General features: G+C 45.8%; 1 protein-coding gene and 1 pseudogene across 1 annotated transcript in view; one reads left to right on the top strand and one right to left on the bottom strand.

Annotated features, from left to right (window-relative positions):
• Npc1 (NPC intracellular cholesterol transporter 1) overlaps positions 1–17,538 on the top strand; it is a 46,636-nt gene that overhangs the window by 1,971 nt on the left and 27,127 nt on the right. Inside the window, 3 exon segments of the mRNA XM_031364978.1 lie at positions 11,640–11,762; positions 13,656–13,762; positions 15,358–15,533. Of these exon segments, the coding sequence (XP_031220838.1) occupies positions 11,640–11,762; positions 13,656–13,762; positions 15,358–15,533 (406 nt within the window).
• LOC116086848 lies at positions 12,341–13,067 on the bottom strand (annotated as a pseudogene).

The following is a 17,538-nucleotide window of genomic DNA, read 5'->3' as shown; positions in this document are numbered from 1 at the left end:
CTGCTCCAGCCCCCTAAGTGCTGGAATTACAGGTGTGAGCCACTGCACCGGCTTAGCTTGTTTTTGATACCCATGTTTGCTAGTCATCATGGCTTGTCTGCCTTCAATCGGAGCCCTGGGGAGGCAAAGTCAGGCAGATTGCTTAAGTTTGAGGCCAGTTTGTTCTGCCTAGCAAGTTCTAAGCCAGTCAGGTAAATAGATCTTGCCTAAACTAAACAACCTACTTGTGTTCATCCAAGTCCTGCATGGCAGTTTGGGAACATAGTCCTGTCTTTCCTGGCTGTCTTTGTCGTCCCCTTCTCCCCCCCCCCCCCCCCCCCCCCCCACAACTTGAAGAACTTGGAATTTGTTGAGGTCAGAACTCATTAAACACGTAAGTGGCTTTTTCAGAGGTAATCTGGAATAGATTAATGTTTTTGGCCTAGAGGAATGGAGTAGGTACATGTAATCTTTCCTAGCCTCGGTCCACCAGTCAGAATGACGGAGTAAGATTTGATAACAGATTATCAATTGAAAAAAAGAAGGTAGTTTTTTTTTCTTTTTTTGCAAGTGGGTAAAGAGTAAAGGACTTGCTGAATAGAACTCTGTATTTCTCCAAATTGATTCTATTACCCAGAACAAAGAGTCCCTCTGTTGAGAGAGGCATAGGCACCCTGCCCTGGCCAGCCCCGTCTCTCCACTGTTAGCGATGCACTGTTTGAAGCATGCCTCATTACCTAATGGAAAGTCTGGGCTAGGCCATCAGGGACCTTTCACCCTGTCACCTGTGGTTCTGCTCTGCAGACAAATCAGAGCATTTGATAACAAAACCTCACAAGGTCTTGGCCAGGCTGCCAAGGTCCTGTCAACTGGAACTCTTTATTGGTGGCACTGTGCTGGTCCCTAACCAGGATACCTTCCCACTCAAGTTCTTGGTTTTTGCTTAAACTTCTGTGATGGCATTTTCTGTTAACAAAAGACTTTGAACTCAGAGGCTGGGTGTGTGTTGTGTTGGGGGATGTGGGGGAGGGCGGGGGGGGGGGGGGGGGGGGGGGGGGGGGGGGGGGTCTTAACTCCCATCTCTTTACACTGCAACTTGTTTCCCCTAAAGTCATATTAACTGGGCCTGAGTGTTTTTCCAGAGTGTTTGCAAACTTTGTTTACTTGTTTTGTAACTGAAATGCTAGATTGTGGGCCCCTTGGGAACAAGAACTGTGTATTTTCATCTCCAAATGAGCCCAGGACTCTTGATTTGTGGCTCCTTTTAAGCTCTAAGTCTCCCAGCCCCAAGTGGATCTTGAAGAGAGACTTAAAGGTTAGTTGTGATCAGGTTGTATTTGCAGTTGATTCTGGCGATGACAGTGACTGATCAGCCAGGATTTCTTTGCCTGGCTTGTGCCTGTGTGTGGTAGGGGAGGTGGTGGTGACGTGTGCGTGTGGAGGGCAGAGGGCAAGTGTCTGCCTCAGTTATACTTCACGTTCTTTCGAGTCAGGGCCTCTCACTTACTCAGCAGACTAGCTAGTCATCAAGCCCTAGAGATCATCTTCCTGCCTCTGCCTCCTCAGCCCTGGGATTAGAAGCGTATACCACAGGGCCTGATTTTTGATGTTGGTGCTGGAGATCCAAACTCTGGTCCTCATGCTTGTGTGGCCAGCACAAATTCACCAACTGAGCCACCGCCTGCAGCTCACAGCCTGCAGCTCACAGCCTGTGTCTTTTATCTTAGTCTTTAGAAGTAGTATGGTCTTAAAAAGTACCGTCTCTGGTCTGTGCTGCTTGCTGCCTGTAGCCACGTTGGTGTCCATGACCCAGAGTGCCGGGACCGGTGGCCTGCTCCGCCACTGGGGACTGCTGATGGCAGAGGCCATGTAGACAACCATGGTCCATGGTCCATGCTCCGGCTGACTGTAAAGGGCAAGGAAGGTACTTCTGCAGTGGTATCAATGACTGTAAACATAGTTGAGAAAGAGGGACATAGAAGGCTCCTGTGACAACTCCCACCTCACCCCACCTCCTCCAAAAAGTAACAGCCTAGACAGGAAGCCACTGAAGAGAAGAACTCTTTTTGGTTTTTCAAGACAAGGTTTCTCTGTGTAGCCCTGGCTGTCCTGGAACTCACTCTGTAGACCAGGCTGGACTCAAACTCAGAAATCCGCCTGCCTCTGCCTCCCAAGTGCTGGGATTAAAGGCATGTGCCACCACCGCCCAGCTTCGAAGAGAGCTCTTAATATCTGTGATAAGGACGCTCCAGTGTAGCTCTCCACTGGGAGTCTGACCGTGCTTTAGTGAGTAGATGGGCAACATACACTAGACATGTTTCCTTCTTCTTCTTCTTTTTTTTTTTGAGGGTGGGGAAGAGGAATCATAAGGATTGGGGTGGACTTGGAAGGGCTGGGAAGTAAGAGTGATCAGGGTGTATTATATGAAATTCCCAAGTAATCAATAAAAATATTATGTTAGAAAAAGATAAGAACTTGTTTTTAAAAACTTTGACTTTGTGAATGAGCTTCTGGAAGGATTTGAGAGACATTTGAACATTTCTCCTTCATCTTTCTTACTCTCCTTTCCTTAGGTCACAGGGTATAAAGTTCTGGGCGCAGTGTAGGACGCAGAGATCGGAAGATCCAAGGCTGAGAGAGCAGCGTGCTTGTTATAAAGGGCTGTGTAACGTTAGCTACTGTCTGTCTTGTGTGCACATAATGGTAGAAGAATGAGTGGGGACCATAATGTGGTGAGAAATAATAAACATAAGGGCAGGGTTTTACGTTTTTGAGCTGAGCTCTGAGGGTGAATTGTGTGCCAGGTGACTAAGAGGAATCTGGGAAGATGGAGACCAGCCACAGAAATGCTTAATGGCTGAGATGAGAGCACTCCTTCCCCTAATTTAATCATCTCATGCCATATGCTTATATTGAATTATACTGCATCCTATAAATACATAGAAATATTATCAATAAAAATTAAAAATTTGCAGCAGGGCAGCAAGTGTGTTTCTAGTACAATACAAGCCTGACGACCTGAGTTCAATCCCTGAAACCCACTGTGAAAGGAGAGACACAACTCTTAGAAGTTGTCCTCTGACTTCCACAAGTGCTACATTGCATGTTTGCACACAATATAATAATAATAATAATAATAATAATAATAATAATAATAATATGCTGGAAAGTAATCTAGTTGCTAGCAAAAACTGTTCTTTACAATTTATTGTAATTATGGTGAATTTCTGTATGAAACTGTTTTCCTAAAATTATTAAAATGGCAGGGATCATTTTTATTTTTGAGTCACACTTGCTGTGTAAACAAAGCTGGCCTCCAACTGGAACCGCTCTTGCCTCAGCCTTCTAAGAACTGGCATTGTAGGTATTATGTAGCCATGACTACTAGCAGGCAATGGGAACAATCTGGATTGCAGATGATTAAAGACAAAAAAGTAGCTATGTTGTTTCTACACAGTGTTTCACTGTGATCACACAGCTAACCTTATTTTGTCCCCCTAGAACCCCTTCAATGAAAGTGTATTTTCCCTGCTTTTAAAATTTAATGGGTCTTTTATCCGCACACTAGAAGAGAGCATTGGATCCCATGGGACTATAATTATAGACAGTTGTGAGCTTCAGTGTGGGTTCTGAGAACTGAACTCAGGACTCCTGAAAGGGCGATCATTGCTCTTAGCCACTGAGCCATTTCTCCAGCCCTATATTTTCTTTATTAACAGGAACATTAAAGTTGATGTTTGTCTCAAGGTCACATGACTAGTAAATGGTAGACCAGAAGCCTGAACTGCTGTCTGCTGATTTCTGCCCTCTATTCAAGTTCAAATGTTGCTACCTGATCCCTAAAATAGGTGTCTATCAATTATCCCGTTTGCCTAGTAAGGCTTCTCACTTGACGCCTGTTCCTGTCTTTATTGTGGCTTGGTAATTGCCAGGGGAGCGACCAGTCTGCTGACTGTGGCCCTCTGCAGACACAACAGCAATACTCCATGGTTTTGTTTTAGAGCTCCGGCTTTGGGGTGATTCTTCTGACCCTGTGCTTGCTGAAGCTCATAAATGTCCAATAGCAACTAGTAGTGTGGCCTTGGGTGAGTTACTTACACTGCAAGGTAAAGGGTTTATCTGCCAATGAATAGCTGGAGTGGTGGAACCCATCACACTCAAATATTTGATTAAACACCTATATATAGGCAAGTCTGGTGTGCACACAACTTATTGTTTGCTCGTGTGTATGTGTGTGTGTGTGTGTGTGTGTGTGTGTGTGCACGCTCGCAGGTGTGCGCATGCAGGCTGCCTTGAAATAGAACCAGAGGCTTCTACCCTAGAAGTCAGATCAAACTAAGCCTCTACCTTCAGTTTGCTTAATTTGTCTCCCGAGTTCCACAAGAGGAACAGCAGGCAGTGTAATCTCTGGTCAGCGTTCTCTCCAGCCCACCCTCCCTTGTTCTGACTGGACAGGCCTGTGTCCGTGCTCCCTAGAGAGGCAGCAGGCAGTAGGGTTAACCAGCAGCCACTGGCCTCTCCTGTTGGAGTTGGAGCCAGTTGTGTCTCCAGGTCCCTCTGTTGCCTTTATCCACAATCATAGCAGAAGTGGCAATGTCAGTTGTAGTATGTCTGGGCTCTGTCACGGAGCTGCTGGACTGCCGGTCACAGCTGACAGCCACCTAAAGATGTGACAGCCATTGCTTCTACAGCTGTAGTTTTGGGAACGTTTGCAGTTGGTGGGTGCAGCCTGTCTGCTGCAGCTTCCTCTTCTGAGGCTGGAGTTTGAACTGTGCAGGCACTCGGAGCTTGGGGGAAGAGACAGAAGAAGAGCTGGCGGACATTTGTCTTGTTTTTCAGAATTCTGTTACCTGTAAGCCATGCCGTGGACTGTCATTTCTGAGCCTTTACTTCCCTTCCCGGTAAATCCTCATATTCTCTGTGATGATGGCCTGTTAGAAGTGAGTGAGTGAGAAATGACCAGCATGTGCTGGCACACCATTGGTGTTCCTTCCAGATTTGTGGGTTTAGACCTTGGTAGGGTTCACTAGAGGCCCCAGGGAGTCCACGTTTCTCTTGCGTTCAGAATTTCTTTAGTGTGGGAAGCCACGCTCCAGCGGTACTCATGGACAGTAGAATGGGGCTCAGAGATTGTAGATGCTGATAGATGGCCTAAGGGTTAATTTTTCTTAAATCTTCCTGGACTGACCCTATAACTGCTGAAGGCAGCTTTCTGACTCATTGAGATTTCCAGTAGTTAAATCCCATCTGACCTATCTTTCAAAAGTAGCGATTCTCTAGCCTTGTAACTCCTAAGCCTGAGTTGGAGCCAGGTGACTTGAGTTCTCATCTCTGAACCCATGAAATCCATGAGATTCCCTCCACTCACTGTGAGTCTTGCTGGTTTCTGAACTGATGAAGGTTGGATGCACTGTGCAGGGTGCTTCAGAAGAAGACTTAATACCTGGGCCGAGCTGTTGAGGATTTCATGGTCTTATGAGGGCATCAAGACCAACAAGAAAATACTCTTCCAGTGCTCATAAAGTTTACTTGATCCTAGAGCGACAATCAACAAACTGTGGCCTAGCCCGCGTGTTTGGAACATGCTTTACTTTTTTTTTTTTTTTTTTTTTTTTTTTTTTTTAATGTCCCCGAGACAGGGTTTCTCTGTGTAGCCCTGGCTGTCCTGGAACTCACTCTGTAGACCAGGCTGGCCTCGAACTCAGAAATCCGCCTGCCTCTGCCTCCCAAGTGCTGGGATTAAAGGCATGCGCCACCACCGCCCGGCCATGCTTTACTTCTTGTGGCTGCATTTGAACTTTTACAGGCAGGGTTGAGTATGCCACAGAGACCTGAAGTCTTAAAAGCCTTCATTATTTAATGTTTGGCCCTCAGAGGCAGAGTTTGTCAGTGCCTAGCTCTAGTGGGACCACAGGGAAGCTCTCAGGATGTGACAAACCTTGTCACCATGGCAAGAGACATTGGCTGCCTCCGTGACTGTGAGAAAGGGGTGGGGTGCGCTGGTGCTGAGCCAGCTGCTGCTTCTCATCAGTTAAGGCAGCTCACCTACTTTGGGAACACTGCACTAGAGCAGGGTGGAAGGAGTCAGGGTTCAACGTAACGAGGAAGTGAGTCTTGGGAGAGGCAGTTAAGCAAAGATCATTAGAGAGGACAGACAGGATGGGTGACACCAGAGTCTGAAGGAACAATGAGCCTTGGTTTTCTGTGACTAGAGTTTGGCCTTAAGGTCTTAGATAAAAATAGTCGAGGGTAGTTAAGAACTGAAGAATGATCTGCGGAATGATATGTGACAATTGGGTGCCTACCTGTGGGGGAGGTTAGAAAGCTAGGAAGATCTGGATGTGATAAATTATACAGGTTCAATCTGAGAAATGGGTAGGGTAGAGATCTAAGAGAGGCCTTTCAGTTTGAATTCACTATATCTGCAAAATCTGGGTATCTGTGCTAGGTGTTTATTGATTTGCAATGAAAGAAAACCCTGCGGTCTTTAAGAGATATTTTAGAAGTGGACAAAAATGTAATACTTAAGTATTGTTACCTTTTCATTAAGAGTATCACTGTAAGAGTGGTACGTGTGAAAAATAAATAGTGCGTCTGCTGTTGGCTTGAATGTGCCAACAGAGTTCATGTGCTGGAACTTCCCCGCTCACACACCCCTGAAACAGCGTTGGTAATTAAGCCGTGAGTGTTCTGTCAGACAGATGGATCAGTGCACCTTGTGGAAGTGAATTGTGCTCAGAGGAGATCCTAATAAAGGGTGATCTGTCCTTTCCTGTCTGGAGTTCTGCCTCTCTGCTTTCCACCATGGAGTGCGGTGGCAAGAACGTCAGATGAAGTCCCTCCAGCCCCACGACAGATGTGGGGACATCTGTGAGGCAGAGAACTTTCTCCTTATTATTAATCACTTAGTCCCAGGTATCCTGACATAGTGACAGCTCACAGACTGTGAAGTGTTCCCACTACATCAGTCAGTGGAGATGCTGTGAGAGATTTGTTTGTATGGTGTGATACTTGGATTCGTGGTCCTTCATCCCATTTGACCCCGCAGTGGTAATGGGGAACTGAATGAAGCTCCAGACACAGAGCTTTCATTTTATCTGGTGAAGGACGTCTGAGACCAGGTTTTTGTCTTGTGTTCTTTTGGCGGTAAAATACATGTATGACTTTGGCTTTTAGCAGTATTCGGTGGCCTCGGTGTATCACATGTGTGCAGCCTTCACTCCTGTCCCTCTCTAGAACACAGCTTGTGTGTGATTAAGCTCTCTTTGTGGTGACGGTAGACCACTGACACTGGTGAGTTTCATTTTAATACCGCATATAGCGCTTCCTTCCCTACGAGAATGTCTCTGAGTTTAAAACCAGGGTATGCTTGTTATTTGGGTTGGGTTGGGTTGGGGACAGTCTTGCTGTGTAGCCTGGGTTGGCCTCTGCAGTGGTTTGAATGTGCTTGACCCATGAGAAGTGGCACTATTAGGAGATGTGGCCTTGTTGGAGGAAGTGGAAGAAGTGGAGGACTTTGAGGTGTCTATACTCAAGCTCTTTCCAGTGCGAAAGAGACCCTCCTCCTGGCTGCCTGCAGAAGACAGTCTCCTCCAGGCAGCCTTTGGATCAAGATGTAAAAAAATCTCAGCTCCTTCTCCAGCACCATGTTTGCCTTCACATGCTCCCTGCCATGATGATAATGCACTGAACATCTAAACTATAAGCCACCCCAGTGAAATGGTTTCCCCGTAGAAGAGTTGCCTTGGTCACGGTGTCTCTTCACAGCAATGGGATCCTGAGACAGCCCCCAATGGCAATCCAGGTGCAGGGTTGGGGCTTGTGTCTCTGCACTCATCTTAAACTCAGAGTTCTTGTATTACAGTGAAGGAAGCTTTAAGTTTGGAAGTTGGGTTCTCTGTCTAAAAGGGAAGTATATGGCCCACGCGAGTTCTACTTGCCCCCAGAGCATGGTTGTGTCACTTTGACAGTCCTCAGAGACCTCATGACACATCCATCGTCTTTGTCTGAGAGGCCCTGACTGCCTACTGTCTGTATGATTTTGAGATTGTGGATCCTGCCTCTAAGATGCCAGTTAGACCCTCCATAGGTTGCAGAGATGAGCATGGCCCAGACCTGTCTCTTTAGGTCTGTAGTCCCTTGGTGCAGCTGAAAGAGGGCCCCAGCCACAGGTAGGTGTAGTCTAGCTCTGCCCTGACTCAGTCCTTCAGATGAGGCATTTTACCTGCTCATCTGTAATCCAGATGAGTCACAGATCTGTTCTGGGTGGGGATTGTGACAGTAGGGACACACTTTGCAAGAGCTCATAAACTAAGAGTGAGCGATGCGCTATATCTCGTGGGACTAGAACACCTGGCGGGTGCTCTGGAGGGACGTGCTTGGGTGCATCAGCAGGCACCACAAGGGAGGTGGAGACCAGAGAATGGCTTAAGCCAGAGGTAGTAAAGAAGACAGGGACAAGTGTGGAGGCAGATGGATCCCTTAGGAGGAGACAGAAGAGAAGAGCCAGGGCACTGTGTAGAAGACTTTGTCACAGGCAGCAGGCGAGGGTGGGTTCTAAGCACCTGGAAACTGTAGGCCGTGGAGATGTCGGAGCACGGGAGCCCTACAGTGAAAGCTGTGGAGGCATGGAGAAAGATTGGTCTCCCCTCGAGCACCAAATGCCAGCAGGCAGAGAGGCAGACGTGTGCAGAGATTGTCTGAAGCAGGGACATCTGTGAAATTAGAATAGTGTCCATAGGCAGGTGTAGACACCACAAATGGGGAAGTCAGCATGTTGAAAAAAAAAGAGACCAGATGGTGAGGCTCCCTGAAGAGGCTCAGGGAGGAGACTAGCTTCCCTTGATGTAGGCATGAAGAGGGGTTGGAGAAATTTAAGGTGGAAAAAAAAAAGCCTCACCTTTCAAGTGCTTCTGGGTGAGTTGCATGAGCAGAGGTGGGAGTGGGCAGATGTAACTCCTGAGAAGGGCTTTAATTGTGGCCTAATTATCTTTTATGGAGAGTCTGTGCCTGGAGCCAAAAGCTCCAGTTCCAACCCTAGCTTAGCCAGTACTCTGGTGACCTTGGACAAAGTCTCCTAGAGCTTTGCTTTGGGTGTCAGTGGGGGTATCTGAGCCGAGCAGGCGGTACCTGTACTAGTACCACCAGAGTTGACACATAAGGCCTGTGAACCACTGAGTACTCTTAGGAGCACTTGGGCCCCTCTGGCTAGGGCCACTGCTGCTGGCAAGATGGTTTTGTGAGCCAATTGCCTTTGAATGGCCAGGAAACCCCAAATATTTTGTGTTCTACTTAAAAAGGTTAAGTAACTTCTCTTAGGTGTAGTGGGCTCACCTTACTGACTTGGAGTATTGACTTCTTGGGATCCTAAGAGCTCCTGATTCCTCTCCTTTCCCCTCCTTTCAAAGGGGCAGGAAAACACTTGGCTTTGAAATCAGTGGCAGCATAGAAGCAGATCTTTGTGAAACCACATTAGGTCATTTTGTCTGGTCTTTTGGCTGGGTTTCTGTTGTTAAGGTTTGCGGGGGCCTTGCTGACGCTTGCTCTGGGGCAGTATAGACTTAATCAGAGTCAAAGATCTGGGACTGCCTAACTTGGCACAATTAGAGGACCAGTCACCTTTTTTTCTCTATCTCACCCTTTGTTGTGGTAAGTGCCATCTGGTCACACTATTGGAATGCCCAGCTCAGAACCTGTGGCTGATGGTGATGGTGATGGTCAGTTTTTGTTTGGCCTTGCTCAGATAAACTAACTCTAACTGGCCTCTGGAATTTTCCTTTGAATTCTGTTGTGAGGCTGGCTTGGCAGCTGGTAGAGTTCTGAGGGTGAGAGAAGGTGGCTTGCTGTTTAAATTGTACTGTCAGCCCTACCTGCACCTCTAATCAGCTCTTCCCTTTTCAAACTTGAGTTACATCGGTGCCCACCTGCCTGCTGGAAGGCCAGAGTGTAGTTCTCTGCTAGAGTTGCTGGGTTTAGTTTAAAATATCGACACTTCCCCATTTGGATAATTTCTCTCCTAAGCATAGGACTTTCAGAGAGTCCAGAAGCGGGGTAGGGCCATGGGCCTGTAGCCAGCACAGAAGCAGCTTGTTGCTCTTGGGCTGTATAGTTAGTCCCTGTCCCCTGTCTCAAAATAACAGACACACACACACACACACACACACACACACACAGTCATAGACGCAGGCAGACACATGTATCTTATGTGGTTTGGGGGTGTCTGTTTTTGGTTTTGCTGTTTTGAACCCAGGGCTTTCCGAATGTTGAACAACCACTAGCTACACTCCAAGTTGCCCAGCATGGTCTCACACTCCCATTTTCTCTCCTACTTCCTGTTTCATCCCTCCTCTGTGGTAGATGAGGTTCCAGGCGTGCACCACTACATTCAGCAACCTGTAATGTTTATTTTACTATCCAAAGGATGAATTTGGAAGCAAGTTATATTGATTCTGGATCCCTTGGGCAGTTGTGTTTCCTGGTGTAGTTTATGGGATTGTCCCACCTTCTTCCCTCCCACCATGTTTTATGTTCTGTGTCTTGGCTGGGTGCTAAAGAACACTGACTCAGCTGCCTGCCTGTGTGTAGATTGGCCTGCCACTCCTGTTCAGGGTATTTAAGGCTTTGCACCAGGTATCTTGGGATCCAGCTTGTTCCTAGTTGATGTTTTCCCTGTGGGACAGGTCTAAGGCAGTGTCCCTGGCCTGCTGGGTCATCTGTGCCGAGTCAGTTGTGAAGCACAGGATGGCTTCCTCTGGCAGCACCCTTGACAGGGTGGTGACTCACGGGAACACTTCCTTCTTAAGTTGCAGGCAGCCTTGTGACTGTCACATGGGGAATATGAGCAGCTCTTGAGACATCTTCTCATAAGAAATGCTAGGTTGATGTTGCCTTGCTGGTGGTCCTTGAATTTAGCATTCCTTTGGCGGCCTCCTCAGCCCTCAGGAACAGGGTCTAGCCTTGCACCTCCTTTTAGGTCAGGTTAGTGATAAGGGTTTTGTTTCTCGGGTTACTTTTGAAGTACTACTAGTAGTTAATCTAAATATATGGGGAAATATACTTTTAGTTGTTTAATTTTTTGTGTGTGCAATTCCCCCCCCAAAACAGTGCTTTAATAATCTCTTACTTGCTAAATACAACATTGCTTCTAATCCTTGCTAGACCCTCTCTTAAGTGGGAAATCTGTCTCTTGTAAATAGTTCCCATTTCTGCACCACTGACCTGACAGATCCATTTGGGGTTTCAGGCCTGGTTGTTTTTTTAAAAGATATTGGGGGGGGGGGGCGAGAGGGAGAGAGAAGAAGTAGGTATCAGATACCATGGAGATGGCCTACAGCTGGGTCTGGAGGCCTCTGAGTGAAGGAACCTCTTAACCACTGAGCCACTGCCCCAGCCCCATGGCCTGGCTCCTTCCTTTTGTTTGTTTTTGAGACAGGGTTTTACCGTGTAGTTCAAACCGGTCTTAACTGGGCAGCCCAGACTGGCCTTTTCTGTCTCAGCCTCAAACGTACTAGAATTGCAGACTGAAGACCCCACATCAGGCTTGTCCGATCTTCATTAACATTTCTTAACATGCTTAGCAAGAATCTTTGTTACTTCATAGCGTCACAGGTTTGCGATTGAGCACCTTTTCTTGCTGAAGTCTGTTTTCCATGTTTCTGTAGGTGTTTTCACAGTCCTGTATTTGGTATGGCGAGTGTGGAATTGCGGCTGGAGATAAGAGGTACAACTGTAAATATTCTGGTCCACCAAAACCCCTCCCAAAGGACGGCTATGACTTAATGCAGGTAAGCATGCTGCTTTGATTATATGCAATTTCTTATCTAATGGTACCAGAGAGGCTGGCGGTGAGAGTAGAAGGCTAAAATCTCTTAACAATGCTTTTGCATGTGTGTACGCATGTGTGTGAGCCTTTATATGCAAGCCATCAGTTGGATCTCTTGGGTTGTGAACCACCATGTGGGCCAGGAACCAAATGTGATTTCTTCTCAGGATTAGTCATCCCTGCTGAGCTGTTGCTCCAGTCCCCGGGGCTTAAATCTTAACCTACACTCCAGCCTGTACCCCATAACACAAAGCTGATAAAAGGCCCCTGGCTTAATCTTCAGGGGCTGACTCTGACTCCATGTCTCCTGGAGTTCCCCATAGGGAGTTCCTGTTAAGAGATGACCTTGGTACCCAGGTGTTACCTTGGAACTTCTGCAGAATGTATTAGAAGGTAGCTTTGTTGTCGTTGCTCCTAGATTTCAAGACTTGCTTTCTCTTAGACTTTGTCAGTAAGAGACTGGTGTTCTCACACGCCTCTTTTAGTGATTTATCTGTTCCCTGTGAGCCTGTGAATTCTGGCTACCTCCCAGGATGCTGATTTTTTTTTTTTTTTTTTTTTTTTTTTTTTTAGAACATCTGAATTTTTTAATCCTTCTTTACAGGTTACCTAGACCACTTTTGATTAAGAAAACTGTAGAAAGTTAGTAACTGCCACAAGCAGACGCCAGTTGGTGGCACGTGTCAATTTCCACAGAGTCCTGCTTTGCGGGGTGTCTGAATGCACTGCTTGGGGTCTCTGCTCAAACTTGCTGGAATCACTCATGGCAGATTTTAGTCCACAGGTCGCTTTTCCCCATATTTCTTTGTAAACTCTTTAGCATTCTTACAGAATTTTTTACGGTCTTTAGAGTATTCTTCAGCTAGGTCAGCCCGGAGTGGGTGCTCAGGCTGGGGGTCATTCACCAGTGCTATGAGGGACTGGATTACTTGGTCAGTCTTGGTGGCTGGCTTCCAGTTTTCAGCACTAATTACTGGCAGACAGACCTGCCCCGTCTCATCGATGTTAGGGTGGTAGATCTTTGTTTTAAATGTGATCTTGGGTGGTTTGAATGGATACTCTGCTGGAAAGTTGATTTCAATTCTGAAGGCTCCCTTATCATATGGAGGGTTATCAGGAACAATAAGCCCTTGCCAAGTCAATAAATTAGCTTCATCAACCTGGATGTTACGGAAGTTTTTCATTCCACATTTGCAAATCTCTTCAAGCTCCTTCATCAGCCTCCTGCTGGCCGCCATCTTGGATCTGGTGCTGCTGCTTTCCCAAAATCCAGGACGCTGATTTTTGTTAGTGTGATTCTTAGGGCTGTTTGGGAAAAAAAAAAAAAAAAAAAAAAACTGGGAAAAATCAGGCTGAAAAGACTGGCTTTGGGGCTTCAGTAATCCAGGGTGGCACTAGGTCCCTTAACCATCTTGCTTCTTCAGAGTTAGTGTAAGTTTTGACTGTCCCTGGAGTGATAAGTGAATATAGCATTGTGGCTGAACTTTTGAACAGTCTGACTTATAAAGCCAAGCAGTAAAGGAAATGTCAGTCGAGCTGTCTCTGCTACTTCTTATGAATCCCACTTTCTTGGGGGTGGCAGGGGGCCTGTTCTGAGACAGGGTTTATTCTGTGTAGCCCTGGCTGTCCTGGAAGTCTCTGTAGACCACAGTGATCTTAAACTTAGAGGTTGGCCTGCCTCAGCTTCCGGAGTGCTGGGGTTAAAGGCATGTGCCACCATTGCCCAGCTAAATTTCCACTCTCTGAATGGCAGACTTGCTAGCGACTCCAACATAACCTCTCTGAGAATAACAAGAGTGCCTGAGAATCGCCTGTAGTGACTGAGCTTATCTCGGAACCCGCTCTCTCCTCACAGGAACTCTGTCCAGGACTCTTCTTTGACAATGTCAGTCTCTGCTGTGATATTCAGCAGCTTCAGACGCTGAAGAGCAGCCTGCAGCTGCCCCTGCAGTTTCTGTCCAGGTAGGCTGATCACTCTGGTGTGCTTTTACAGACCAGTTTTTTTCTCTAGTTGTACTCCGAGAAGGCACTCATGGTGTGTTAGAAGGAAAAAGGAAGCCTCGCGAGCCACTAGTTTTCTTCCTAGTTGCTTTCACAGTGAAGGCTTGGTCTCCTTCCAGGTGTCCTGGCCCACATAGGGAGCTGCACAGGGGCCTAGGGCCTCTCAGAGCAGAGCATCTGTGCACTGTGGTGAGGAGTGGTCCCTGCTGTCCTGCTCCGGACCCTGGTCCTCCATCTGTGTGATCCCCTCAGTTCTTTCTCACTCCTCACTGCCTTACTTTGCCTGGCGTCCTTTTCTAAGTTTCTATTACAGTTACTTATTGTGTGTGCACATGCACATGGAAATCAGTTATTTACTTACTGTGTGCATGTATGTGCATATGTGCATATAAATCAGTTACTTATTGTATGCATGTATGCACCATGTGTACACACTGTGTGCATATGCACATGGAAATTAGAGGGCGAATGGGGGTTGGTTCTCTCCTCCCACCTTATGGGTCCAAGAATCAAACTTGGGTCGCCATCTTGGCAGCATTCAACTGACTCTTGCCTGACATCCTCACAGCTCTCTGTGCTGAAATGCTGCACTAGCATTAGCTCCTAGATGGTACACTCGTTCTAGTGTGGTTGGCAGTGCAGAAAGATTGTATAATAGATGTTCTTTAAGCCTAGCTAGCAGTTTTCAAATGTGCAAAGAACAAGTTGGTGATTTTCTTTAGAGCAGCAGACTTTGGTGTCTGTAAATTATCTAGACTTTAGCACATTTATAAAGGTGGATGAGGAAGGAGGGAACACACACACACACTCACACACTCGCATATACACACATCTATACCTTATTCTCTTAATCAAAACTGTGACATTTTTGGAATAAAAATATAAAACTCTAATTACAAAGCACAGAATTCAGGAAAGCTTCCTTTTTTCTTTTTAAAAATTATTTCTGAATAAATTAAATGTAATATTAAGGCAGTTTTAAAAGCTATTTCTTTATGTGACAATAAGGTTTTAAGAATTTGTGACTGGGGAGGCTGGTGAGATGGCTCAGCAGGTAAGAACACCTTCTGCTCTTCTGAAGGTCCTGAGTTCAAATCCCAGCAACTACATGGTGGCTCACAACCACCCATAATGAGATCTGACACCCTCTTCTGGTATGTCTGAAGACAGCTACAGTGTACTTAGATATAATAATAAATAAATTAAAAAAAAATAGAATTTGTGACTGGACTGGAGAAATGGCTCAGTGGTTAAGGGAGCTGGTCTTCCAGAGGACTTGGGTTCAATTCCAAGCTCACAACTGTCTGTAACTCCAGTTCTGTAGCTGTATATATCTGACACCCTCACACATACGTACATGCAAGTAAAGCATCAATGCACATAAAATAAAAAGAATCTGTGGATCTGGGGAGAAATAGGATTAAACGTTTTCTGAGTCTACTATGTTTCATGGTAACTTGTCTCTCTTCAATGAATTTTAAATATTCTGTAGCTATTTTACCTTTTTTTTAACTGATATATCTGAAGTCATAAAATATAATTTACTTTTTCTTTAGATGTCCATCATGTTTTTATAACCTGATGACCCTGTTTTGTGAGCTAACATGTAGCCCGCACCAGAGCCAGTTTCTGAATGTGACAGCAACTGAAGATTATGTTGATCCTAAGACACAGGAGAATAAAACAAATGTAAAGGAATTAGAGTACTATATTGGACAGAGCTTTGCCAATGGTGAGTAAACGTAATTACTCTTCCTTTTAAAAAGCTGGGTCAGGACACTGGGTTGGGTTATGCACCTTTTGTTGTTGTCCTAGCAACTGTGTAGAGAGTCATAGTTTCAGGACATTGATCATTGTTTTCCTACAAGCTGGGACTTGAGCTACAACAATTAAAACTATCTCTTTAAAGTGTTTGTTTTAGAACTCACCTACTGTGGTGGCTGCAGTGATAGCTCAACAGTTAAGTGTGTACACTGCTCTATCAGAGGACCCTAGTTCAGTTCTCAGCACCCATGTCAGGGGGCTTATAACCACAGCTGTAACCTTCTTAACTCCACTCAAAGGGGCTCTGATTCCTCTGGCCTCTGTAGGCACCTGCACTTCCATACATACACCCACACACAGACCCACACACTCAAACAAAATTTAAAAAGTAACAGAAGTCTTGGGGCTGGAGAGATGACTCAGCCATTAAGAGCACTGGCTGCTCTTCCAGAGATCTGGGTTCAATTCCCAGCATCCACATGGTGGCTCACAACCACCTCTAACTCCAGTCCCAGTGGATCCAGTGTCCTCCTTTGGCTGATGCCATTTTCTAGCCTCAGCAGGCAATAGACACATATAATACACATAAATAAATGCAGTCAAAAATAGCCATACATATAAACAAAAAATAAAATCTCAAGAAAATAGCAAGTATTTTTAAATTTTTTTCTCAAGTTATCATGTGGAAAATTTTCAGTATATGCAAGTTTACTTGTATACATTTTAGTAACCGTCCCCTTGTTGATTCAGACAGACAAAACTTGCTTTAACCTCAGGAGACAATAGAAATAAAAATAATGACAGCTGAGAGGTATTTTGATTTTGAGGAAATCAATCATCAAAAGAAAAGAAATAGTTACAAGTTGAGGAGCACCCCCATACAGTATGGGGAGCACCCCTTACAGCATGAGTATCCCCATACAGATGAGAAGCTCTACCATACAGCAGGAAGAGCACCCCCATACAGCATGAGTGACCAAGCCAGCTCAGTCAGTCAACAGGTTCTCAAGGGAGGGAATGAGGATTGAAAAGAAAAAGACAATTAGCTAATATTATAACATGACTTCAGCCAGTTCTGAGGCTGAAGTGGGTTTATTTTTTTCCCAGTCAGCTTTTATACCATTCTAGGTACTTGCAGAGAATAGGGTCAATTCTTAGATCAAAGACAAAGTGATCAAACAAAGCAATAAGCAAAGTCCCTGGAGCCACTCAGGATTACCAAGACAAAAGGGAAGTCACACAGTCCTTGGCCAGTGGCACCAAAAGCTCTCCACACATAAGTATCCCCATACAGATGAGAAGCTCCACCCATCAGTCCTGGAGATCAGAGTCATGATAAAGAGATCCATCTACTTGCTAGGAACTTATTGAAATGATTGAATTCAGAAAAGAATAAAATGCTACATGTTGTGATTATAAAAAGATAAAGAAGTGTAAGAATATGTTCTATGGGGTATGGTGAGGTGTGGGGGAAGGGGGTGCTTCAGCAGGCCCGTGCCAAGGCATCTCTTCCCCCTGAGATACTAGCCACATAACGGTATAGCATGGAACAGAGTTTATTCAGGGCATGGGGAGGGGAGTTGAGAGGGTAGTAGAGGCAGAGAAAGGCAGAAAGAAGGAGAGAATAGAGAAGTAGAGGCCGGCCATGGCCATGTGGAGTGAGCGGGGAAGGGGGTGGGGAGAGATAGGAACCAAGGGGGCAAGAGACAAGAGAGAAGCAATAGTAAGAGAGAGAGGAGGGGGCAAGCAGCCCCTTTTATAGTGGGTCAGACCTACCTGGCTGTTGCCAGGTAACTGTGGGGGTGGAGTCCAGACAGAATACCAACACTACAAAAAAGGAACAAATTACAAATGGAAGCAATTGGATCTTAAGACAGAGTAATCTTTGAAATGGACTAAAAAACATAGCAAAGTAGACCTGGCTGAACAAGAAGTGCCTAAGAGCAGTCTAAAAAGTAATGGGATCCACCTCC

The sequence above is a fragment of the Mastomys coucha genome, unplaced genomic scaffold (genome assembly GCF_008632895.1).
Source record: "Mastomys coucha isolate ucsf_1 unplaced genomic scaffold, UCSF_Mcou_1 pScaffold13, whole genome shotgun sequence".
NCBI lineage: Eukaryota > Metazoa > Chordata > Mammalia > Rodentia > Muridae > Mastomys > Mastomys coucha.
This window is presented reverse-complemented; position numbering and strand designations above follow the sequence as displayed.